Here is a 26,768-nt window from a genome sequence, read left to right as displayed (position 1 = left end):
ATTACACACGGAGAGTGAATTACACAGAGAGGTTACTGAACAATAATGTTCTATAGCACAAAAATAAAAAATAAATTGTAATACTATGTAGTAAAGCAGAAACAGGCCATAGCTTTACAGTTTTACAATGTCTTTTATCTTCACTAAATATTACCACATTACATTTTACACAAAGATAGATCAAGTATTTTAGTAAAATGCCCATTATATCAGTGAATCTCATGCTTGCTACCAGGTTATGCTTAATCAACTACTTCATTTTATTAGATACATGTTAATCAGGAATGTCATTATGCACTGACCACCAATACAAGTATTATTTATCATACAGGAACAGCGCAATAGACACTTTACTCAGAGAATGTCACATTTGGACAGTTACTTTTATTCTGCTAGTTGTAATGATAAGTCTTTACACAATTTCAGTCACTCTGTTGCTGTTCACTCGATGTACTGTATATTCTACACTGTCATGCCTGTAGCTGTTACAACTGTTGTGTTGTGTTGTATTTATTTTGTTGAACAGTATCGTTTTATTTTAAGGAACACTTATTAGGGTTTATATCACAGCCTGCTTGTGATTGGTCAGAATGTGTGGATGTTTTGTTTAACAATGAAAACCATATAATCGCTGATATGGTGAGGCTTTCTTTTAGCAGACGTTTATTTAACATTTCTGGAAGGAGTCTTGGGTGTCCGTGCTTTCTAACAGTGCATTTTTGGTCAAGAAGTAAGTTTTTAACTATCAACAGTTAAAATCGAGATATTTCATTCGTTGATAAATTAAAAATGTAAAAAATTACTATGATATAAGCAGAATAACACACTTCAGACCATAATTTTAATATATAAGCAAAAATAATCCACTTGCATTGGCCCATAACACATTCCCCAGTGGGGAATATTTTTGTGTAACTGCAGGTCTGTCATGTGTATTCCCTTATGTGTTACCCTTTTACGTTTCCTAATTTGCATTACATGTTGTCTGATAATTTTTTGTACCACACATCCTTGCACCAAGGATTTGGAGAATGCTATTTCATTCTGCTTGTATGTGGCTAGAATGATAATAAAGCTGTCTACTCTTATCTGATCTAGTGTACTCTAATCTACTATAATGTACTCTAATCTACTCCAACCTACTCTAATCTAGTCTACTGTACTCTAATCCAATCTATTCTAATCGACTCTAGTCTATTCTATTCTAATCTATTGTACTCAACTTTAAACTACTCTAATCTAATCTATGCAACTCTAATCTACTCCAGTTAACTCTACTCTACTCAACTCTAATCTACTCTCCTGTGATCTACCCTACTCTACTTTACTGTAATCTATTCTAATCTACTCTGCTTTTCTATCGTCTAGTCTAATCTACTCTACCCTGCTCTACTCTAATCTACTCTACTCTGATCTACCATGATCTTCTTTAATCTACTCTACTCTAATTTACTCTAATCTAATCTACTGTACTCTAATCTATATTCTGCTCTACTCTAATCTCTATTTGTGTGTATATATAGGGGAACATGTTAATCTGGAATTGGGTTAATTACTTTAATTAGCACAAATAACTGTTCTTGTGGCCGGCCTACCACTGATCATAAAATTTATACATGGAAGGATCCAAGCTTGATTCCCTGAAGATGAGGCTGGTTGACAGGTTGAATAATTTGGACCAGTGTCTCTATTTTTCCACTTATTATGTAACTGTTTTCAGTTACATAAAAGCCCAAAGTACTGAAAGTTAAAACCCCTCCATTTTGAACAAAAATGTCAGGAGGGGAAAAAAAGTGCTGTTTTTTTCGGGGGTTTTTTCAGATCTCATATTTCTCTGTGTGTGGAGAGCATATTTGGTTCTGCTAGAGAAATGAGAGGTTTTTGCTTGGATTGGGACAGCTTGGGTACTTTGTGTGTGTGTGTGTGTGTGTGTGTGTGTGTGTGTGTGTGTGTCTGACAGTGCTGTCGTTCACTTTGTGGGCTGCAGATAGAGCTCTCCCTCTCCCACTCTGTGGTCAGTGTGTTTGAGTGCGAGGGCTCTATCTTACTGCACAGCATGTTATAAACCCTCTCTTTTTTTTCCCCCTGAACTTACGGGAAAGGGAGCTTATTTCTTACCATATTTGGTCATGTGGAGCAGCACCAATAAGCAGCAGACTTTTGATGCTGTACTCGCATCATTTTTTTCCTTCCTCATTCTTTTTATTTTTTTTATTTATTTTTTTTTTTTTAAGGATCTCGCATGCCAGTGCTGACTGATAGAGGTGCAATCTCTGGAAAGTGCACGAGAGCACCATTTAAAGCAAGCATTTTATAAAAGCACGTAGCATTCTGAGAATGATCACTATTGGCAGATTCGCAGAGGAAATACACAAACCTACCTTACTTATCTGATTTTGAAGAAAAAGGTGAAGAATCATTTTAAAAAACACTTCACTCCTGGAATTTTTTAGCAGAGGATAATGTGGATTTAAGAGCATGTTTGTGGCGTGCGACAGATTTAGTAGCTCAGATTTATAGTTCTCTAGCTCAGAAGTTTCGGCTTGATGACAGAGTACAGCTGAATGATGGGCCTCATTGCTGAGTTTACTTGCTCGATCTCAGCTCTCCAATCTTAGTAATGGATAAATTCAGAATCAGGCATGTCAACATGTTCTATATGTGTGCTTAAAGTTCAGGGTTAGGGAACGTGAATGTTCATCAAGGTCTCGGCAGTTGCACGGGACTTTGTTTAGTGAAACATCTGAGACGTGTTTGATCTATATGCAGGTAATTTAAACCTACGAGTCCTGAAGTGATTCACTGGACAAGGCTGCATGCTGAGGAATGTGATCCATTGTCTGGGAATGTGGGAGTCTCAATTTCCATTCTCAAATAGCAATGGCTAAGACTCCTTTAAAAGAATTTCCTTTATTCGTTTAACCTTGTTGTTTTGATTAAAGTAACTAAATGAATGGGACCGGTATTGATTTGTGTATATGTTCAGAGTAATATTAATGTTTTGATTATGAGCAAATTTGTTCACGAGAGACTGTACTGTTATGACATGAAATGCTAAGCTAGTCTGAATGGCTGTCATGCTAATATAAAGAGTTGTTTCCATGTGAATATATCTTGGAAAGAAAAGCCTGACAGCTGGAGGTGATCATTTTAAGTTTGAATTGAAGGTGGTTGCTGGATGTGTTTTGCTATCTCAAAGACATTCCCTGTGTTAGTTTTCAATAAAAAAATCTCAATGAAAACTAAAAAGGGTATTGATGTCACCCTTAACTGAGTCTAAATGCTATTTTGAAAGCTTGGTTTGAGCCAGATATCCAGTTAGTTTCAGTTTGGCTTACTGTCTTTTAGATATTCTTATTTTAGAGTGTACTATGCTTGGTTTGAATAAAGGAATGACAACATTATTTGCAGCCGGTTGAATGCTATTGCTTTTGTTAAGGATTTTGTAGGATGTGGTAATATTTCTTTGAAGTAGAACAGTGTAATTACACTCATATTCTCATATTGAGACCTGGTTGTCACTGTAAGTGTATGCACTGCACCATATGCTTGTAGTATTTTCTGGTGATTTTGTGGGTGTTCTATGTCTGTGAACAACAATAGAAACTAATCAACAAAAACTGGATAATGAAGAGAGACAACTTCTGTCCTGTCTGTTGCTTCTCTTCTCATTTCTTCATATTCACTGCATCGTGGCGCACATTTGCTTGGTGACAGCAATGGAATGTAGTCACCGCTTTTGCCTGCCAGAAACTCCACTGAATTTATGGCTGAACATCCTGCTCTCACTCTCTCGCGCTCTGTAAATGTGCTGATGCATTATTATCGAGTCCAACGCACAATGCACGTTCTCTTAGGCAGGGAAGATCTCCAGCCAACTGACCACCGCCAAACAAATCATCCCCACGATGACAGATAGTACAGCCCTCGTCTGTATCCAGAGACATGATGTGGAGGGTGAAGAGGACTGAAAAACGGAGTGCACGGTGTCTCTCCTTGCCTTTCTTTTTTTTTCTTTTCCTCGTCACTGCTGCAGTAAGCCTTTGAGATGCTGCAGGTCTCATTATGTCTCATATATATCACACAGCTGTGAGATAACGATGGCTGTCACACAGCGAAGTTTTACTGCACATGGAGCAGGCCTGGGCTTTGAGAAAGCCTTCCATCACGTTCAGTCGGATAAAAAGCACAGGCAATCAAAGCATGTCCAGTCTAGCATTGTAGTAGTGCTAAATGGCACATGGCATCTTATATATCCATAATTGTCTACTAGGATCAGAATTAGACACACACACACCGCTCTGGACTGTGGAGAGCATCTGCATTTGTGACTCACATGAATACTCTTAAGATTGCCATGGATGCTCCCACATACAGTAGATCGCCTAAAGAATTACACTTCTTACCTGGATATTGTAGATTTGTACCGTAGTACTGCTGCTGCAGTCAGATTTCACTGTATAGTCATATGCTCATACTGAATATTTAGTAACACCTTTAGTTCTGTTTGACATTAGAATATACAGTTGTGGAAGAGTAATGATTTGTAATCCCACTATCTGTATCACCCAGAAGAGGATGGGTTCTCTTTTGAGTCTGGTTCCTCTCAATGCTTTTTCCTCATGTCACCTCAGGGAGTTTTTCCTTGCCACTGACTTTTGGATTGCACATTAGGGATCTAAATCTACATCTGAGTTTCTGTAGAGCTTCTGTAAATCAGTGTCTATTGTTAAAAGCATGTGAATAATAAAATAATAAAAGAATGTGCTAGATGTCACAGCAGAGCGGCAATCCCAGCTGTCTGATCCCTTCATTTCATTTGAATTCAGTGAACAAATACTACTCAAGGTGCTTAAACAGGATATCATCAACTTGATTTTAAGGTGAGGGCATGCCTTCACTTCCTCTCCTAAGATCTTGCCTCCTCAATTCCATTTAGCCCACTTCAGTTTCAGCTTAATTGTATGAATACTATGACTTATGATAACCAATTTAACAGCAATCAACGATTAAGTGGCCAAGTACTTTCTGAGCCCACCCCTTAGTGATGGAGAATGAACAGAAACCACTGGAACCAGCAGTGCCTGTTCCCAAGGGCGGCATTACGTTACAAACAAACCTTATTGAATATCCAAGAAATACATTTTGTTCAGCATGGTGTGAAAATGCAACGGTTCAAGTGAGTGAAGTTTCTGTGAGAAACAGCAAAAAAAAATTGTTAAACAAAATGGCAGACTTTCTGTTTTGCAAATCACAATTTGTTACATCAAGAGCGCTTATCAGCTTCCAGGGAATTTACAGAAAGAAGAATCATGATTTGATGTTGAGTGGTTAAAAAGTTATAATATGATCATTTTAGTGCTCCCTAGAGGTGAATTTAGACAAAATTTCATGGAGTCCCTTAGATCTTGGGCCATTACTTGGATCTGGTGTTTGGTCTGAATATGTCATATTCCAAAGATATGCCCTCACTTCCTGTTTGCCAGCTAGAGTACTTGAGGATTTATAATAATAATAATAAGAAGAAGAAGAAGAAGAAGAAGTAGTAGTAGTGGTACTACTAATGACGATGATAATGATATAAAAAGAAGAAGAAGCTATAGTTATACAGTACCTTTCTCACATCTAAGACCAGCTATAGCTTAAAAGGCAAAAATATAGCTAAACGTATATTCAGTGATTTTGGCAGAAGATAGTTGAAGCTAGCTGACCCAAAATTCAAATAAATACAGCCCCTCCCTTTAGTGTTCTCTCAAAGCCATGCCCCCCAAGCATGCCATTGCCTAGATTTAAAAAAAAGACCTCAATGGTAGTGCAAAAGGCAGAGCTTTCTGAATTGTAAGGCAACTTCTTTGACTGCCAAGTAATCAATTTGTTAGGTCTTTGTTTGTTTTTTCTCCTGTTTAAAGACATTAAAATCCTTCCTCTGAGCAGAAATTTTATTGACAGCTGCTGCAATGTGAGGAGAACTCCAACTTAAAAATCACTGACCCTGCTTTATTGAAAGATTTAGGATTTGATTGGGTGGTTATTGAGTGAAGGTCCGGAGTGAGTGAAATTCTGAGAAAAACGTTTGCATTGCTGGCATAGCTGCCACATTTCTGTGTGTGTGTGTGTGTGTGTGTGTGTGTGACCTTGTTAAGATGCTGACAGTGCACAATGCTGAGATGGCCAGCTGCACCTGGCTGGCACACCTGCTGAGGTATAGTCAACACAAAACACTGGAACAAACTATGAAAAAATGTAATACTTAAGAAACTTGAAGATTCACTCAAAATGTTCAATGCACCAGACTGCGGCTGGAAATTAACTTTCCAGCTCATCAACCAGTAGAAGAAGAAGTCTTTATTTGTCACGTGTACATTACAGAACAGTGAAATTCTTTTCTTCGCATATCCCAGTTTGTTAGGAAGTTGGGGTCAGAGCGTAGGGTCAGCCATGATATGGTGAACCTGGAGCAGAGGGTTAAGCCTTGCTCAAGGATCCAACAGTGGCAGCTTGGTGGTGTTGGGGCTTAAACCACCGACCTTCTGATCAGTAACCCAGAGCCTTAATCCTTGAGCCACCACTACCCGAAGTTGTATGTATAAAATACAAATGACTCAATTAATTATTATTAACTTATACTAAAGCACTGCAGAATGCTTGATTCTGATTGGTGAGAATGTGTTTAGTTTAGGACGGCTGTTTCTCAGGTGGTAGAGCAAGTTGTCCACTAATCGTAGGGTTGGCGGTTCGATTCCTGGCCCGCATGACTCCACATGCCAAAGTGTCCTTGGGCAAGACACTGAACCCCAAGTTGCTCCCGATGGCAAGTTAGCACCTTGATTGACAGCTCTGCTACCATTGGTGTGTGAGTGTGTGTGTGAATGGGTAAATGGGACACAGTGTAAAGCGCTTTGGATAAAAGCACTATATAAGTGCACCATTTAGTTTAACAGCTGCCCTGACAATATTTCCAGCTCCAAGGTTTATATTAATGCACTAGTTCTAATGTGGTTTCATTTTTATAATAGTGTCACGGATGACAAGGAGGAGATGAGGGGTACTTTTTGCAGGAAAGTGCTTTATTATGAAAAGGGCAGATTAATCCAAAACATGAGACAAAAGAGAAAACAAAAAAAAACATTTGCCTGTGTATACACAGGCAAATGTTCAGGTGAACGGCAAACAGGATAAACTAGGCTAAGACTGGAATCAGATAACGAGGACGAGAATAAGATCAAAACCATGAATGCTAAATTGTGACAAGTAGCAACATACACAGAAATGTGTCTGTCAGATGAGGTGTTTATTTAGCATTTTAGGAAGGAGTCTCCAGTGTCAGCACTTTGTAACAGTCAAATACTATTTTAGCTGTAACTGTAAGTTAAATTTAAAATAAAATAAAAAACCTAAAAGCTGGCAATGTCCCTTGTTAAAAGTGCTATATAAATAAAACTGAATTGAAACATTGAATTGAAGTTTTCTGATGTGGTAGAGACATGGGACGGAGGATTTTGCATTTTCTCTGTAATAAGACAAGTTGAAAATTTTTTGTATGTGGCAGATGGACATAAGCACAAGTAAAATTTTTATGGAGAAAGCAATGGTCATCACTTGGGCAATGCCGAAAAAGCAAGCAGTATGAAAAGAGCCAGGAACAATGCCCAGAGTAATTACTACAAATGAGAAACAGGCAAATTATTGTTCAGGTGAATGAGAGGATTGGAAAGACCATGCCAGATCTGAAGCAGATTGGAGGGCAGTGGTTTCTGGATTGGTGGTGCTGGTGTCATGTAAAGGAGGCACGGACAGAAGCAAGTGCAGGTTAGGTAGTTTAATACAAAAACAACAAGTCCAAAGGGTAATGCAAAAATCCACAATGTTAAACAGGCAGGAGGTCAGGAAGGAGGTCAGGTAAACAGACAAAACTAGGCTAGGCAGAGAGACGAAGTCATAAACAAGAGCACAGTCAAAACCAGGAAAACAAACACAATGTCAAGGCTTGGTATAGACAGAGAACAGGTCAACTGAGCGTTTATTTCACGAATGCATAGTGTTCAAAAAGTCTCTTGTATAGCATGGCCTGAGTGAGTGTGAGATTGGCAACAGGTGTGTGTGATTAGAACTCTGGGGAAGTTGTGTATGTGTGTATGTGGGACGTGTAGTCGTCTTCGTACATGTTTGTAGTTGGTGGTGCATTCAGGGAAATGGAGTCGCTGGTTAGCTGTGATATGACAGCTAGATGTGACAGGTATGTACGGTGGTGCTTTAAAGTTTGTGAACCCTTCAGAATTTTCTACATTTCTCCATAAATATGACCTAAAACATCATCAGATTTTCACACAAGTCCTTGGTCATTTATTTATTTTGGAAAATTATCCAATAGTACATATCTGTAAGTGGCAAAATATATGAAGCTTTGCTTTCAGTATCTGGCTTTCAGTAACTGCAACTAAACATTTCCGGTAACTGTTGATCAGTCCTGCACATCAGCTTGGAGGAATTTTAGCCCATTCCTCAGTACAGAACAACTCCAACTCTGGGATGTTGGTGGGTTTCTTCATATGAACTTCTTGCTTCAGGTCCTTCCACAACATTGCTATTGGATTAAGTTCAGGATTTTGACTTGGCCATTCCAAAACATTACATTTATTCTTCTTTAACCATTCTTTGGTAGAATGACTTGTGTGCTTAGGGTTGTTGTCTTGCTCTTTGTCTACTTTTAGGACTTGTGTGAAACGCTGATGATGTTTTAGGTCATATTTATGCAGATATATAGAAAATTCTAACAAACATTTAAACAACACTGTAGGTCTTTTTAAAATTAAAAGTCTGTTTAATTTTAATCACATATCCACTAATAAAAAGATATTTAGAATTTAGATTTTCTCTCTATTTTTTGTCTGTATCATAATCCTGTAGACCTGCTCTAACTGACATGGGAAATGTACAGAGTTGCAATTCGATTCAGATTGATAAACAGTTATTGAGACACAATGGCAGTACAATGTAATAAACAGTATATCACATTACACCAGAATAGATTTTAATGTGACTCCTCTCTGTTTCATGACTGTTTATGAACTCTTTGGCGAGAGATAAACCAGGCCAGCAGCACTTCTGATGCCAGACATCCTGCCGTATCTAACGGGAGTGTGTTAGCACTGCCTTGCGGTAGTGAAGCCAGTCCATGTTAATGGACCTATATTGACAGACATGCAAATAAGGGCAACAGTTTATGTTGGCAGTTTGGTGACTTTTCTGCAGGAGTAAATTTAGTCTTATGCTCGAGCAATCCAGGAAGGCTGCGCTCCAGAAAACGGTGGGAGGTAGATCCAAACATTTAGTTATTTAATCCGTTTGGTGGTAGGGGTTGTGGATCACATCAGACTTGGCTTAGTTTTTGAAGACCACTTATGTCTTATGGCAGGCTGTCCCAGCAGGCTGCAGACAGATCGCTAATGGCTAATTGTGCAGGATTGTAGTCATCAACGGTGCTAATTATTTACTGGGTTGTGGCAAATGTTCCCGTTCAGAGGATATATTTACTCTGCATGGAAGTGAGGACGTCACAACACTGAAGCGAATTTAAATAGCAAAGCATGCATGGCCTGAAAATAGATATGGTTGCTGTTATGTTTGGTGTTAAGACTTAGCTTTTAGCATGTGCAGTGTACAGCGAAAATTCCTCCACTTTGTCTTCTTTGCTTATTTAATGCAAAAAAGTTTCATTACACATTATATTTTCAGCAACAATTTGAGTTTGAAGTAGAATCTTAGAAATATTTACGTGAATTGCTCAGTATTTATTATGTCTTCCTTTTGCTTTAATGACAGTGTGCACTTAAGCTGGTATGGAAATAAATCTGACAAATCTGTTTTAAATATGTAAAACTCATGTAAACCTGTGCAAACCTGAACATCTATGTTAGATCAAATCTATGTCATCTGAAAACAAGCTCTGCTTTATTGGAAGAGAAAAGACTCAAGGAAAATTTTACTACAAAAAGGTAACTTTTTGTACAAAGGCATTAATAGAGTCAGTTTCACAAATTTGCTTACATTTAAATAGTGACCTCCAAATAGTTTAGAATTTTGAATATTCAGGATATTCCCAGTTCCCATATTTTCAATGTGGACTGAATGTACGTGACACAAAGCTGCAGCTCAGGAAGTTCTGTGCGCTATAAGTGTAGCTTAAAACAGCCATCAGTTTAATCCTGTCTAGACTATGACTTCTTTGCAGCTTGCAGGCAATGCTTAACTGTTACTCACTCCCTGAGCATGCTGTGCAGTTGATCATATCCTGCATTGCTGAGCACAGATGTTAACTACAGTTTTTGAAGGTTTAGATGTGTAGAATTGCATGTCAGAATGTCACAGACAAATATGAACTCTTGTACATAACAGCATTGCCACGGGTCATACAGTGAATGGGCTAAACACGGGCTGCGAGACAGAGGTAGTAATTTGCTGGGTAAATGTGTCATTATGGCTGGTCTGATCCTCACTCTCTGGAGGAGAAGAGGAGGCTCCCAGCAGCAAGAGACCCGTTCTGAAACACAGGGATGGATGTAGTCCTGGGACAGCGGGCGAAACAGGGCCCTTCCATTATCCCGCTGTGTGCTTGCTCTAACTGCATACGGGTGGTCCTCTGAAGCAAGGGGCTATTCTATTTCTGCATGTTTTTGCTTCAGCTTGTAGGCCAAGAGAGGAATGTTTGGGCTCAAAGAAGACAGGGCCTCAGACACGGAGACACTCGCCTGCCCCATGCAGAGAACACACCGCAAATATAAACCAAAATGCATAAGCACACTAAAATAAACCTCACACAGGTCATTGAGAACAGTGTAAGAACTTATTAGTGAAATGTGTTACACAGTGTTGATTTAACAATTTAATGATTTGTTTAGGATCTTTATGAGATGTGATGGTTTTATAGGATGGAGTAAGTAGTGTTCACACGAGCATGTGAGTATGGGCCCACATATGAGACTCAGTCATGCTGCAAAAAAAAAGGCAGGAATTTCTGCAGTGCATCAGATTTAGGGTGATATGAAGTACACTATCTGTCTATCTTTCTCTCTGTGTCTCTTGCACATTCCATCTGAGTCTAAACAAAATGGAGAACAGTACAGACAGGCCTCCAGTGCTGAACAGGAAACCCACAGAAAGAGTTTGGTTTTTGAAAAACCCATAGCATCCAGGCTGAGGCTGGCTAATCGGGGACAGCTTAGTAAACACAAAATAGAGGAGGACAGAGAGAGAGAGAGAGAGAGAGAGAGAGAGAAAGACAAAAGGGTGGTGGGGGGTTGTGGAGGGTAGTAACAGCACAAAGAAAAAGAGAGAGAAATAAGAGGGAGAGGAAGGGAGGAGTGGAAGGGAGAATTAGAGAACGAGAGGAAGAAAAAGAAGGAAGGGAGGGTTAGAAGGAGGCCCGTGCTGTCTGCCCTGGAGAGGGAGGGATAGAGAGAGAGAACGAGAGACAGAGAGGAAGAGAGGGAGGGTGAACAAGAGGGGAACGGAAGAGGATGGATTTTGCCTTTTCTGGTAGCTAGAGCGAACTAGAGAAGCTCTTTGTGTTGGAAGTGGTGCTGAGACAGAAACGAGGAGAGAGCGACTGAAAGGCTGGAATGGTGTGAGAGCACAGAGAAGCAGACTCCTCCAGGGCTTTTCGTTGCTGTAGTAAGGTATGCCGGCTTCTGCACACACCACTGTCGCTCCTGAAGCTTCTGGGTGGTCCAGTTTTCCCTCTACTCACCAACCCAGTATATATAGAGCCTTTGAGCATGAACATCCTGTGCTTACATCCTCTCCTTTACCCGCATTCTGCTCTCTTGCTATTCGCTTTCTCTATCCCGGTTTTTGGCCTCACCATTTTCCCTCTGTGGTCAAATCAAATTCAGTCTGCTTTTTGATGTCAAGCCAAGAAAAAGCAAAGAGGCTAGAAATGTCTTGAATGTGAGAATGTGTGAGTGCGTAAAAAGGGTTAAGCAAACGTGGTTACCGTGAGGCAGACGTGCAGCGTAGAACTGCACCTAAATGCCATAATATGTGGTTTCAAGATAATTGAGCTTGTTTGTGTGTACGTTATTATCCACAGTAATGGGTAAAGCTGACAGACTGGAGTTGTTTTTTTTTTGTTTGTTTTTTGTTTTTTTTGTAGGGCCACACCTCCAGGACTGAACCATGGATGACGACTTTGAGTTGCGCAGGGAGCAGAGGAGACAGAAGAGAGAGGAGATGCGGCTGGAAGCAGAAAGGTAACGCCGCTTCTCCTCCATCTTTTTTTCAATGATCACTCTCAGAAATAAAGGGTACCAAACTGTACTTTTCCTTATTGATGGGGTGGGTACATCTTTTGTACCTTTAGTGTGTATCTTGTACCTGGGAAAGTGCATGTGGTGTACTATTAATTAGCTTTTAGAGTAAAGGTTTGATGGTACCGCCCCAGGGACAAGGCAAAGTACAGTGTGTTAGCTTTATTTCTGAGAGTGCAACATGAGAATTTTGGGAAATCGATGAGCAGGTATTGTGCAGGTTTGACCCACTCTCAGGGGAAAGTAAGAGGCTCAGGCTACTGATACATGACAGTTATTTTAAGCTGCTTTTAACATATGATATCTATAACACATAATCTGTGTAATATGATGCTTATAAATGTCAGTTTTTTGGACTTGGGAAGTAGGAGTTATGTTATATAAGCCTACGTAACGTTAACTATGAGGAAATAGCGGGGGGGGTTGGGCAAAATTTAACAAAAGGTTGTTATTTGCACAGTACATACCACACATTTTACATACCATACATTAAGTTTTGTGAGAAGCTTTGCACTGAAATATTGCTAAAAAGTATAAAAGACTATAATGTTTATACTTTTAGGTTTAAACTTTACACCTCAAGTGTCATAAATAGCCTTACACATGAAACACTGAGGTTTCAAAATGTAAATGTAAACTTTCCCATATCTTTTGTTTATGATGCTATTTTAACCATCTGTGTTCACATTATCTTTACATGGCTTCTTTCACTGGGTGAGTCCAAGTACAGATGTACAGAGACACAGAATCTTTTTTTTCTCTCTCAGCTGAGTGTTACTGTACATCTGTTGGCCTTTTTCAACCCAGCCCATTCTTAAAATACGAGTAAACGCCCCATTACTTCTGCTTTTCTTCAGTACAGTGATTTCATGGTTCATAAGGGTTTTTTTTTATAAACTTGCTTATCACACTCAGTTGTCATTGTTTTTAAGCTTTCAAATTCAGTCATTGAAACCAAATGCAACCAAAAAATACCCCAAAATAAAATCTTCCATATTGTTTTAAATGTCTTTTCTACCTGGTTTTATTTAATGTAGGTTTTATTACATGTTAAGCCCACTTGTCAATCAACCTCAGCAAGAAGAATTAGACCATGTCAGAATATGGTGGGTCTCACAACATAGCCTTATGACCAAAGTTATTCAGTCATGGGAAAAAACAGTCCTTCCATTCCAGACCTAGACAGTGAGTCGAGTGGACATCTGGCTGAGTCGACTCACTACTTTTCTGTTAGTTCTCTGAGCCAGACTTCAAGCTTTGACTTTGTTGCTTCATCATGATTAACTACATAACTGACAGATAGTCACGGTACAAATGTCATAAAATGGGTGCTTTGAAAGCCTACCTGTAATGTGTGTGATGTTTTTGTTTTTTTTTATGCTAACAGCAGTTAACTTCTTACAGACATTTTCACTACGCATTTGATTTGAATAGCAAGAGACTAATCAGACGCAGCTTTCCAGCTTCACTCAGTTTGTGGAGTAAAATATCGCATAGGATTGTGTTCTTGAGCTGATGACAGCTGTGTTTGCTCGTGCTCTCAGCTCTTTCCTGACAGGCTTTAGATGGTGCTGATGGCCGTGTGATAGCTGCGCTTTGTGAAAAGTGCTCTGAAATCCAGCTTGCTCGAGTCTCGTGCCCATTTAAGGCAAAAAAAAGACACTCCCATAAACACTGATGGCAGAAAGTCAAACAGCGATTTTTGCATCAGCGTTTCTTGTCAAATGCTGCATTTTTGTAAAGAGCTCCACAAACACTGCATGCAGCTGCTATGGAATGATTTATGCTCCTGTCACAAAGCATCATGGGTAGTGAACGAGCGGCCCTTGCTCACTGCTATTCCCAGCATATTCGTCGCTGTAAGTGCTGGGTATTCTTTTCAGTAGCTAACACCCTTGTTATCATTGGCAGAATACTGGAGCTTGGTCAATTGTGTGCATTGTTAGGTTTGCAAGTGAAGTTCCTGTCCAGTATGTGCCATGCAGAAAAGTTAGGTTTTCACTGTTTGGTTTAAGATACATCATATCCTCTGCGTTCCCATAATCCTTGGCCTGTATTTGATGAAAGTGAATAGTGCTTAAATTTGTCGCTATTTTATTTGGCTATTGGAGCATAAAACTAACACTTTTGCTATATGTTTTCTTGGAAGGAGCTGAATTTCCTTTCCAAGTTTGCATTTAGCAAAAATTTCTGAAAGTTCAGAAAGACTAGAACTGTTTGTGTTCTTCTATGGAGCAGTTCCAGTTTGATCCTGATTCTCAGTTCTCAGCTGTCTTGAGACAAAAGATACAATCAAACAACATTGTGTTCTGTTCTGTTCTGCAAATGCACTTTCAATACGCATTTATTCTCGTAATCAAACATCAGTGTAGTCTAAACCACATCATCTCGTTAGCCCCATTCATTCAACCATCACCAGAATATGCAACGCAAGAGCCAAAGTCATAGCCAGATGTTTTTTTCAGTCCATATAATATATTTTGTCATCTGGCCAACTTGTTCAACATTACTGGTGTTGGCTGGTGGAGTGTATAAGTCCACTCCTGTTACGTCTCGGTGGAAGTGTTGGAGTGGGAGTCTGTAACAGCAGGAGGGCAGATGTTGCGGAGGAGCTGGAGAGGGAATGATAAGCCCTATGCACACGGGAGAACCTTGGCATCGTAGTCCAGCTGGAACATGGTCAGGCGATGAAGGCTTGACAACTGCCATTTCACTCCTCCAAGATTCTGTCTGATTCAGAATGAGAAAGAGAGAGAGACTTGGGGCTCTGTCTAATGTCAGTTACAGCAAGATGAGAGTAGCCCTATATGGTTATTACTTTCATATCATTACATTTTAAGATAACTGCCTAAGCCTATAATGGGTTTTCATCATAACTTGTACTACCAGTATCTGTAAATGAGGTTGGCTTGTATTGAAAGAGAGAGAGAGAGAGAGTATGAATGACTCTTAAGAGTATGTGTAATATTGCTTTATTAAGTATGTTAAACATTTTGCAGCCAGCCATCCCTTTAGGTAAATTAGTACACTTCCTTTTTTTACTGGAGCATTTCAAGTTTCCACCCAAACCATTTAGACTGTGCTAAAATGTAGATTTTGAAAAACTGCATCACATCAACAACAATGTTCCTAGATTAAATCAAACTGGAGTTAGATCTAATTAAACATTATTTATACTTGTTTTGAAGTTATTAAGCTCTAGATACAGTGGGGGAAATGAGTATTGAACACGTAAATATTTTTCCAATGAGGTTATTCACATGAAATTTTCACTAGACATCAGTATTAACTCAAGAAATCTGCAAATAGGAAGAATTCACATTCACAAGTTACGTGTAATAAAGTGGAATGACACAGGAAAAAAGTACTGAACACGCTAAGAAAAAGCAGCTCTCCAAGGCAAGGTAAGGCAAGGAACCAGCTGAAATCCGTAAGTAGTTAGAAAGTAATTATACCTTCTATCTGTGCAAATTAATATCAGCTGGGGTAGTACATTAATGATCTATAAAAAGGCTTTTTACCAATGTGTCAAACAAAAACATCTCATGATGGGTAAAAGCAAAGAACTCTCCCAAGACCTTTGCAACCTTATTGTTGTGAAACATATTGATGGAATCAGATATAGGCATATTTCAAAACTTCTGACTCTTCCAGTAAGCACCATTGGGGCCATTATCCACAAGTGGAAGCAAAGTCACTCCGTCATCAACCGGCCATGCACAGGAGCTCCTCGCAAGATTTCTGACCAGGGAGTCAGAAGAATAGTCAGAAGAGTAGCTGAAGAGCCAAAGCCCACTCAGAAAGAGCTCCAGAAACACTTGGAAGCAGCAGGTGCCATCATCACAGAGAAAACAATAGGCAATGCACTCCACTAGTCACGCTCACCCCACAAGACTCCATTACTGAAGAAAAGACATGTTGAAGCTCGTTTAATGTTTGTTACAACTCAACTGGACAAGCCTGTGAAATACTGGATGAGTGTAGTCTGGTCAGACGAGAGCAACATTGAACTTTTTGGTTGTCATACTACACACCATGTTTGGAGAAGAAATGGCACTGCACATCACCCTAAAAACCCTATACCAACAGTGAAGTTTGGAGGTGGAAGCATCATGGTGTGGGGCTGCTTTTCATCACATGGTACTGGCAGACTTCATATAATTGAAGGAATGATGAATGGAGCCCTTTACTGGGAGATTCTTGAGAAGAATCTGCTGCCATCCACCAGGATGATGAAGATGAGATGTGGGTGGACCTTCCAGCAGGACAACGATCCAAAACATACAGCAAGGGAAACTCTCAATTGGTTTCAGAGAAAGAAAATCAAGGTGTTAGAATGGCCCAGTCAATCACCTGACTTGAATCCAATTGAACAAGATTTAAAGACAATATGTTTAGAAGAATCGGCCAAAATCACACCTGAATACTGCGGCCCATTAATTTCTTCATACAGGAAGCATCTTGAAGCTGTCATTACAAACAAAGGCTTCTCCACTAAGTATTAAATAAATTTCAGTTAGCGTGTTCAATACTTTTTTCCTGTGTCATTCCTCTTTATTACACATAACTTCATTTATGGACTTTAATGTTTGGATTTCTTTATATGTGTGGATTTCTTGAGTTAATACCAAAGTCTGGTGAAAATTTCATGTGAATAACCTCATTGAAAATATATTTATGCAACAAATGTTGACACATTCCATACTTATTTCTGCCACTGTAAATGAACCCCAACCTGTAAGAAATACATGCATTTAAGTGGCACCATAATAAAACAGTGTTAATTTAGTTGAAGAAACAATCAAAATGTTAATCAATTACCTGTTTTCATGATGAAAATGCAACAATAACTAAAAAAAATCTCCCTTGTTCTCAAAATCTAATCGTTGACATTTTCCTCAACAAAGAAAACAAGTTAAAATGTCAGTTTGATAAAGTTTATTTATGCATCATAGTAAATGTACTTACTTGGTAAGCTTATTAAATGCATATGTATTTACTCTTTGTACACGTAAAAAAAAAAAAAAAACTATTTGAGGGGAAAAAATCAAAATTAGAAGACTAAAATGTTTATTTTTCATCATCTGAGATGGTTGAGTTGTAAGTGACTAAAATTCCTGTAATTAAAAAAAAATACAAATAAAATTAAAATAAAGAAATAAAACTAAACTAAAAGTAAGGTTATTGTTACTGTTAGTTTTAGTCTAATATGACTAAAATATGTTTTTGACAAAATAACTAAATCCAAATTAGCGGCCATAATCCACCCTGAAACACATGAAATATGCTTAGATTTAAATATATGTGTTGATTCTGGTGCTACTGTAATTCATTGGCTGGTTAATCAAATGGCATTGTGGGAAATGTAAGAAGCTGTGAAAATGGACCGACATGTCAATGAAAGGAGCTTAAATTAAAAAAAAACTTCTCATCATCTTAGATGCCATTGAAGATCATGTGCTAATTATAAAGATTAATGTGCAAGTCATTCAGGGTGAATAAGTATAACTATAACAACTTATAAATAACATGATAGTAGTGATAATGAACTCCAGAGTAGTCACGTCATTAAATCATGGATTCCCTGGCTGTATGTCACAGAACTGTGGAACCACTTTGAGAACCCTGGATATAACAGCTATGTGCTCCTGCACAGCTGCTTCTGCTGTAGTCTTGATAAGCAGCCACTGACCTCTGAAGGTGATGATATGAACCACTGACATTAGAACTGCTATTACAACTGTGTGCAAAGTGCAGAGTCTTTGAGAATTCTTTGAAAGGGATAATATTGGTGCAGGTCAGAGGTTGTGCAGACTCCATGGCCTAGGGCTGTGTTTCCCTCTCTCTCTCTCTTTCTCACTCTCGTATACACACACATCTCCCTGTGTGACTGTCGTGGCCTTTCCCAAGCCAGAGCAAGCAGCTCCAGCACAGAGTCGGGTGAGCGACACTCCCCATGCATACACTGTGAAATGTTTTGTCTGTTGCTTACTGCTCTAATAGAACATTCTGGAGAGTTATGACAAGAGAAGAACATGTTTCAGTCGTGTGCATTTGACTGCTTTAAATCTTTACTGCCAATAGCTTTCGCATATATTACCGAAGATGGCATGACTTGTCTCTGAGAGCTTGATCTTCTGTGCAGTGGGCATTTTGATCCCACACATCTGCGCTGTTTTCCCATGAGAGGTCAGGAAGAGCTCAGGAAATAACACCCATCCTCAGCGAATGGGCCGTTCCATAACTACTCTCCCTGCACCACTAGCACTTGTGTGTATTAGACAGATGGAGGAAGAGAGAGAGAAATAGGAAGGATGGATGAAGGATTCAGGAACAGTCTCTCTCTGAACACTGAATTGCTTTTATTAGCTTGTAAATGACAGAAGCCTGATCATTTCAGACCACCTTAACTTTGAGAAGTTTTACGAGCATCATCGTGACTGTAGGGAAATGGACGCAGAAAAGGATTATACCAGATGAGCAGAGCGTCTGCGAGTGCAGTGGGAGAAGAGGATAAAGTGGGACGAGTGTGGGAATAGGGCAGCCTTTTGGCAGACGTTCTCTCTCTCATTCTCTCTCTCTTTCTCTCTTTCTCAGGCCTTATGTTGTTGCTATGTCAAAACCCACTCGCAGCGCCCTTTCCCAAACTGTTTTTCTCGGACATTTCTGAGATGTTTGAACGAAAGGAAAATATTTGGGAACACTAAAAGTGTCTGCTGTTTGGTTGTAGCCTTCTCTCTGCTTGTGCCTTCATATCAACACCATCTCCCACTCTACAGCCATTTCCTTTTTTACAAATTTTATATAATCAGTAAAACAAGGCTCAGACGGCTCAGTGTTCACCACAGTGGCTGTTAAAGGAAAACTTCAGCATTTTTTTCAGTCTATTCGCTATCTGTCCCTTTTGGAACATATATCTGGTTAACATGGACATGAATTTTAAAACTGACAGAACAAGTTATATTGGAAGCCTAGGAGCAGTTTTAGATCAAATATACCACAACAGTACACAAGTTCAAAACTACAATACTCTAATATTAGAATTCTTTTAAGAAGAGCTCATAAAGATTAAATATGTTGAATATATTGAATATATATTGAATTATGTGGGATGTTCTTAGTGACTCTGCTGCTAATTTGTTGGTTGATGATGAATTTTTGTTATGTCTGATGTCCTGAGGAAAAATTTAACGCAACATACATGATGCGAGTCAGATTTTGCTTTTAACTCCTACAAGAGAACAAGAGTACCTTTTCTCACTCACAGTAGTTGAGATAGCAAACATTGGACATATTATATTAGTTTCAGAATGCACTGCATCTATACAACGCAGTTCTGCAGAGTTATGGCAGAGTTTAGGCTCGGCTAGTTAGCAATCTACAAGATGGTCTGTTAGAGTAGAGTTTACAGTGTAAGAGAGCTGGACAGACTAAAGGACTAAAGTGCTGCTGCATCGCTGTCTGTAGGTAGAGAGAAGCAAAGGCTTAACCTCACTAGCACTACTATCAACAACTAGTCAAGTGAAGTTATGGGTAATGTAGGAAACCGTTCATTATAAACCCTTAATTATAAACCAGCATGTTGATGAAAGAATTATAAACTAAAAAAGTCAGCTCAGAATTTCAGTGCAAAATATGCTATTGAAGATCACATGTTAATTATAAAGACTGATCTCAAGATGTTCAGGGTGGATTTTTTTTCCTTTAAGATGCACAGGACTTGAAAAATTAAGATTTTGATACCACATGATCAGGTGAAAATGGAGGTACTTTGGTGTTTAAATGGAAAAGCATATTTGCAACTAAAAAGTAATCTGTGTATGAGTTATTTATTTAGAGCCTAATTTGCTAGCATTTTTGACTGAAAAAGTCATGAACGCTTTTTTTCCATAAATGTTTATTGGTGGAAATTCCAACTGCACTTAGACTTTCTTTGTAAGTGAGTTTTGGGTAAACAGTGTTTTTTTTTTCCGTCTCAGTACATGGAAATTCAGAAATGGTTGTCTATAGTAAACACATACAGTACTGATGCATTAGATAGAGATAATGCTCATCCACTAGATGCGTTCCATGTGTAATATGTAACAGTCACTACACACACTATAGACGAAAAGTGCAAACAGGTCGTGTGTGCTTGGTTCAGACAGTCTTCTAAACATGTTTTAGCTACTGCAAAATGCAACGCTGCTGCAGAGAGCTTCACTTTGGTGAAGATGTGTTATTGTGGTTATAGGAGTAAGAACTTGGCCTCAGGATACAACCTCTGAGTCTGGACTGCATTATCTCTTCCAAATACGCTGTGCAATGCAGTTAATCATGGTAGACATGGCAAACTACTCCAAGGACCGAAAGTAAAGGGACAGAGGACAAGAGATGTCTATAGAGCCAAGTTATCTAATGATGTCACTCTCCTGCTGGTCTTCCTTGGGCGTTAAAAGAATGCTGTCTTCAATTACAGAAGATTTCCTGTCTGCAGCAGAGGCAGTACATTATGCTGCTTTCAGAGTATAAGGCACATGAAGATCAGTAGATAATTGGGTTGAAACGGTACTATAAAAGTATCAAAGTACCAGATCAAATCTAACAAATGGGATAATATCTGAAAAAGAAATGCTCTCAGGGTGTGTCAGCACATAAGGAAAGTAGAGGGAAGAGTGAAAACAGTGGCCGATATACAAGCACTGTCTTCCTCCCTATTCTCTAAATCTGTTCTGTGAGTGAAGGCTGCACACTGTGGTACAGCTCCTCTCATCAGCTGCCAAACACATACATACACACACACACATGCACACACACACACACACACACACACATGCACGCGCACACACACACACACACACACACACACACACACACACACACACACATAGAGTAATATAACAGTTGTGGCTGTAAGAAACACATTTACTGCTTCCGAGACTTCCATCCTGTGTCCTTCTACATTGCAGTAACTACAGTACATTAACTCTTAGTGTGTGTGTGTGTGTGTGTGTGTGTGTGTGTGTGTGTGTGTGTGCACATGATCAGGATGGCCTACCGCCGGACTGAAGAGGATGAGGAAGAGGCAGCTCGTGAGCGTCGGCGAAGAGCACGCCAAGAACGTATTCGATACAAGGATGGCGAGGAGGTAGCTAACCCAGCTGAGAGCGTGGGGCTGAACAGCCACAGGTGTTTTTTACACACACACAAACACACACACACACACACACACACACACTGTTCATGAGTAGACAAACATATCACACATATATTCATACTGTTGACTCAACCTACTCAGAAAAACCACATTGGCCAAGTTCCCACACTGGCCATACTGCTCAGGCTGGGAAGAGGGAAAGAGTCAGACACTAGGCCGAAACTTGATCTGTGTTCCATATATAACTGAGACAAAATGGACAAAACACACAGCAGCGACACCTCAAAGGACACATCGATGGCAATGCAGCAACTGAACTGATGTTTAAATGTGTAATGTTCAAGTTAAAAACCTAGTGCACTTTAAAGATTGCAGATGTTTTTGGGGTTTTGTTTTTTTTGGACTTTTGACTTCACTCATAAATTTTTCATGAACTATAAATGAAGTCTATAAATAATCAAATTTACATGTTCTCACTTCAGAGAAAATGGATAACTAGAACCAAATGTATTTTTATTTTCTTAAATATACTTTGTTCAGTCTTGTATAAGATGATCACAGGATTGCTTGCACTGAATCATTAGGGACCGTCTAAAAAGTGTTTGAAGTGGGTGACCATGGAAAAACTAAACCTGACCCAAATCATTTGTAGTTTAAAAAAAAGTCCTCTTTTAAAGGCCATTTTAAGCAACTTTAATTTCCCCTAGGTATGAATGAGTGTGTAAATGTGTGTAGTTGGTGCCCTAAGATGGACTGGCATTACATCCAGGGTGGATTCCTGCCTTGTGCCCAGTGTTCTTGTGAAAGTGGTTAGTGGTAACTAAAGATGAATGAATGTCCATTTTAGCTTCTTGGTGAAAATGAAATCTTAAAAAATTGTCTAATTTAATGCACTTTATAGATGATCCCTTAGCAATTCTCTTAAATATCAAAGCACAGATAATCTGCGTTTCTGAAATGTTACTTTCAGTAAAATCTAACAGAGGATTATTTTTGAAATGCATTTGTTTGTCGTTTGTTCTCTGTCTAATCTGGAATGAGGAATAGAAAGTTGAATCATTTTTGATCATGTTTGTGAGAAATGAGACGTGGAAATGTGGAATGTCTTCTATAAATATAAAGACATCTTGGTGACCCGAAGATTGTGAGTTCAAATCCCAGGACTGCCATAGAATCACTGCTGGAATTAGATTCTGCTTCAAATGTGGGTTAATTTGGATAAATAAATACATGTAAATGTACAACCCCAATTCCAAAAAAGTTGGGACACTGTAAAATGTAAATAAAAACAGAATGCAATTATTATTTACATTTTTCACAGCGACCCAACTTTTTGTAAAATTGGGGTTGTAATATACTGTAGAGTAGATGGAATAGGAGCCATGAATTTTGACTCGTCTTTCCATTTCGCAGTTCAGAAAGAAAAGCTCAGCAGGAGAGTCAGTGGAATGAAGCAGGCATTAGGGGTCACTTGCTCTCCTTTATGGATTTTGCCATAGCATAGAGACACTGTGTGTGTGTGTGTGTGTGTGTGTGTGTATGTGTGTGTGTGTATGTGTGTGTGTGTATGTGTGTGTGTGTATGTGTGTGTGTATGTGTGTGTATGTGTGTGTATGTGTGTGTGTATGTGTGTGTATGTGTGTGTGTGTATGTGTGTGTGTGTGTGTGTGTGTGTATGTGTGTGTATGTGTGTGTATGTGTGTGTATGTGTGTGTATGTGTGTGTATGTGTGTGTATGTGTGTGTATGTGTGTGTGTGTTTTGGATGTCACCCAGGAAGCAGGTGGACTCTGGGTTGTCTGCAGTTTTTAGCGCTCCATCTTAATAATGCATGCATGAAACTCTAAGCTTCATAAAGAGAACACACAGCAGTAGTATCTCTGTAGAAATCCTCTCTCTGTCCTTTTAGCTCTGCTCTGTGTACTTGATAAATAACTTCCTGTAGCAGCTCGGTGAGATGGAAGCAGTGGGTCGTGCTGACGTGTGCCAACACTGCAGTATTGTACACCATGCATACTTTTGCACACAACAGAATATCACAGCAGCCTATGAACGTCCTCTGTGTGTGTCTGTTGTGAATTGTGCTGATGCTGAGGGAAAGCTTTGCCAAGTGTTGAACTCAGACTACATTAACCTACGGTAGCACTGACAGCGTGTCCCTCACTTCCCAGTGCAGGGTGAGGAAGCAGGAAAAGTGCAAACCTGATCCAAATCATCAGCAGACACTTAACCAAGGGAAAAGGACACGGTGGGCTGTTGGGGGTGTGTGTGTGTGTGTGTGTGTGTGTGTGTGTGTGTGTGTGTGTGAAATTTATGCAAATGCTGCTTTGACAGCCATGCTTTTTCTGTATTGAATAGTAAATTGCTTAGCATGACAGCTCCAAAATAAGTGCCCAGATGTTTACTGTCCTTAAAAGTGAGTTTCTTTTTCAGTAGTCAGAGCCATTACATTAATTCCTGTGAAAAGATTTCATTATTTAAAAACATAATAAGTTTAGGGTGACTTAAAGAACTTAAAGAATAAGTGAAAATTTTTATCTGGTACAAAGTGTTTAATGTACTTTGAATTGATGAATTCTCGATTCTCATTGGCCAGAAGGTGTTGATTAATTTTTTTATAGCAGCATCTCCATGACATTAGTGCTAACTGTAACTCAAATCACAGATTTGTATTAATGCACACGTTGTAACGTTATCATTTCTATAGTTACAACTAGAGATGCACCTATGTATATAAGTTCAGGATATGTTATGCATATTTGTTCATGATATAATCGGCTCTGATCATCAGATGTTTTTAAACTATCGGGCCGATGGCTGCTAACGTGAAAAATTGCCGATAATCAGTATCAGCTGATAAAGGCAATTTTTTTACACTAGTGGCCATCGGCTGATAGTTTAAAAACATCCGATGATCAGGGCCGATTGTATCCTGTCAATCAAAAGAGAGCGGGAAAACACATCGATTTCGTGCTGTGTAAAGAAGACATCCCTTGTGTGGAATGATGACAAAACTGCAGTTTGTAATCTCTGTAATCTCTGAGCTGCTAAAATTTTACACCGGAAAGCAGTGAAGCGGGAGTTTCAGCATTGAGTCTAATTTTTTTTTTTTCCACGCTGCTCGAGCTGCTCGCACTGAATTAAAGGGCCAGTACACCGTTGAAAGATTTAAATGGAGTTGACAAAAAAAGTATATATTTCACAGAAAGATATATCTGTAGAGTAGTATATTTCATATCCAATTATTATTAATAGATAAAGTTTATATTGTATATTACCAGTTTGATGTTCAGTGATGAAGTAGAAATGCTTTTCTTGGTGGTGAGTGAATGTGAGGCTAACAGGAGGTTTTTTAGATTTCAGTCAATGTTAATATGAATTAATAACCTTCAATATGTTAAGAAATCTTACTTTAATCTTCAGAATTGAGTTCATGTGTTAATGTTAATTTTGAGTAATGTGTTTTCTGTTTATGAGACCAGTTACTGTGAAACAACTTGTTGAAATGGAGAGAATAAAAGTTTTTATTTGGATTGCTTTCAGAATTGTGGAATTAATTATTATTCATTTAAAAGAAGGTATAAAGGGAAGAAGTATCAGTATCGGCCGATATCACTCTGAATAAAAAGTATCGGTGCATCTCTAGTTACAACTCATTCACAGGGATTTGTATGACAGACGATCCACATAATCCAACCTGATAAACAAATTAAAAACTCTATTGTTATTTAACAAAGAAAAACATATAATTGTTGATATTTTTAGTCTTTCTGTAAGGAGACCTTTATTTATCATTTTTGGAAGGAATCTCTGGTGTCAGCACTTTATAAAAGTAAGTTTTCCACCAGTGAAGAGTCTTCAGGACAGAGGACGTTATACTGTCTGGTTTCCTGGTAACATAACAATCTGTGCTTTTTTTAACTTCAAGAGAGAGAGAGATTAAACAGAGGCTGGTAAGGGAACAGCTGTTTACAGCTACTATAAGTGATGAGAGGAACTAACTTGTTTCCACAACATTAACTGTAAGTGTAACTATAAATGGTTAATAGTAATGTGTTGTTCAGCTATAAATGAAAATATTTATTGTTGGCAAATTCCTTATATAACATTACATAAAGAAGTGTACCATTCTGTAAAATTTTATCTTTATCTTTATTTTAGCATCCCTTGATCATTCTCTCTTTCTCTCTCTTTGTCTCTCTCTCGCTCTCTCTCAGTGTCACAGTAACAGAGACAGTGTCGAGCTCCGAGATGAGCTCGGGCAGGGCCGGTGAGGGAGATGATGATGAGCTGGCCCTGCTTGACCGTCTGGCCAAGCGTGAGGAGCGCAGGCAGAGAAGGATGAAGGAGGCAATGGACAGACAGAAACAGCTGGAGTCCATCGACGCTCCATCCTACAGCTCCTACAGTGTGGAGAGTTCTTCTACCACCTCTTACCGAGCATTCAACGACCAGGAGGATGAGTCAGCACTCAATAGCAAGGAGGAGGTGAAAGAGGACCTGAAGGAGGAGGTCATTCCACAGAAGGAGGTGGTGGAGGAGAAGCCACGCAGGTCTTACTTGAGGGAGCAGGTGTGTTTGTGTAAATGACTGAAAGGTTCTGCATGATCTCATGCAGTTTTTTATTTATAGCTGCAAGTAATTCAGATAAGTTGAGTTGGTTTTGATGAACATTGTTCACTTTCAGGAATCCACTGAGGAAAAAGCTAAAATAGAAGATGAGGTACGGCTGCCGTTATTGATTTCCTCTCGCTTTTACTTATTGAACACGATGCAACTTGAACCATGTGGCTCCCGATTCCTTTCGTAGGGCAATACTGGTCAGGATGCTGTGCGTCCAAGTGATAAATGCAAGTCTTTAAATGAAGACCTAGCTGATTCTACAGTCATTTCAAAGCAGGAAGTGGAGGAGGCTGTGGCAGAAGTCGATGAGGATGTAGAGGAAGTAGAGGAGAATGAGTTAGATGTGCTTACACAGAAGGCAGCTGATGAAAAGCAGACAGTTTGTAAAAAATTATTTTGGCTTGGTAAGAGGCTAGATGCTCGTAGACAGTGGATAAGCTGAGCTTTTGGGGCTTAGTGTGAGAATTGTTTTATTTAATTTTGAGAAGGTCATTTCTCAAAATTTAATTGAATATGTTGAAGATAATGTAAATACAGTATGTAGGGTTGCACAATAATGGATTATTTTCTTCAATATCAAAATCATGATTATTGTTCATAATAATTCAGCTGATTTATGGGGAAAATTTTTAAATCAATATTAATCAGACTTTTTTACATAGTACATTATAAATCCGCATTCCTTCACAAATAAAAGACATTTTA

General features: G+C 39.0%; 1 protein-coding gene across 4 annotated transcripts in view; it reads left to right on the top strand.

Annotated features, from left to right (window-relative positions):
* The window catches only part of cald1a (caldesmon 1a), a 61,487-nt gene that overhangs the window by 14,432 nt on the left and 20,287 nt on the right, over nucleotides 1-26,768 (top strand). The window contains exons 1-5 of one of the 4 annotated variants that reach the window (XM_053650378.1): nucleotides 11,482-11,675; nucleotides 12,152-12,248; nucleotides 21,333-21,473; nucleotides 25,658-26,012; nucleotides 26,128-26,163. In XM_053650378.1, the coding sequence (XP_053506353.1) occupies nucleotides 12,175-12,248; nucleotides 21,333-21,473; nucleotides 25,658-26,012; nucleotides 26,128-26,163 (606 nt within the window). In that variant the 5' untranslated portion in view covers nucleotides 11,482-11,675; nucleotides 12,152-12,174. Of the gene's footprint in view, nucleotides 1-11,479; nucleotides 11,676-12,151; nucleotides 12,249-21,332; nucleotides 21,474-25,657; nucleotides 26,013-26,127; nucleotides 26,164-26,768 lie in introns of those variants that run through there. The other 3 variants (XR_008388571.1, XM_053650379.1, XM_053650380.1) reach the window with 3 other exon arrangements.

This window comes from Ictalurus furcatus, chromosome 19 (assembly GCF_023375685.1).
Source record: "Ictalurus furcatus strain D&B chromosome 19, Billie_1.0, whole genome shotgun sequence".
NCBI classification, from domain to species: Eukaryota; Metazoa; Chordata; class Actinopteri; order Siluriformes; family Ictaluridae; genus Ictalurus; species Ictalurus furcatus.
The sequence above is the reverse complement of the archived record's forward strand: the minus strand, read 5'-3'. Positions and strand labels throughout refer to the sequence as shown.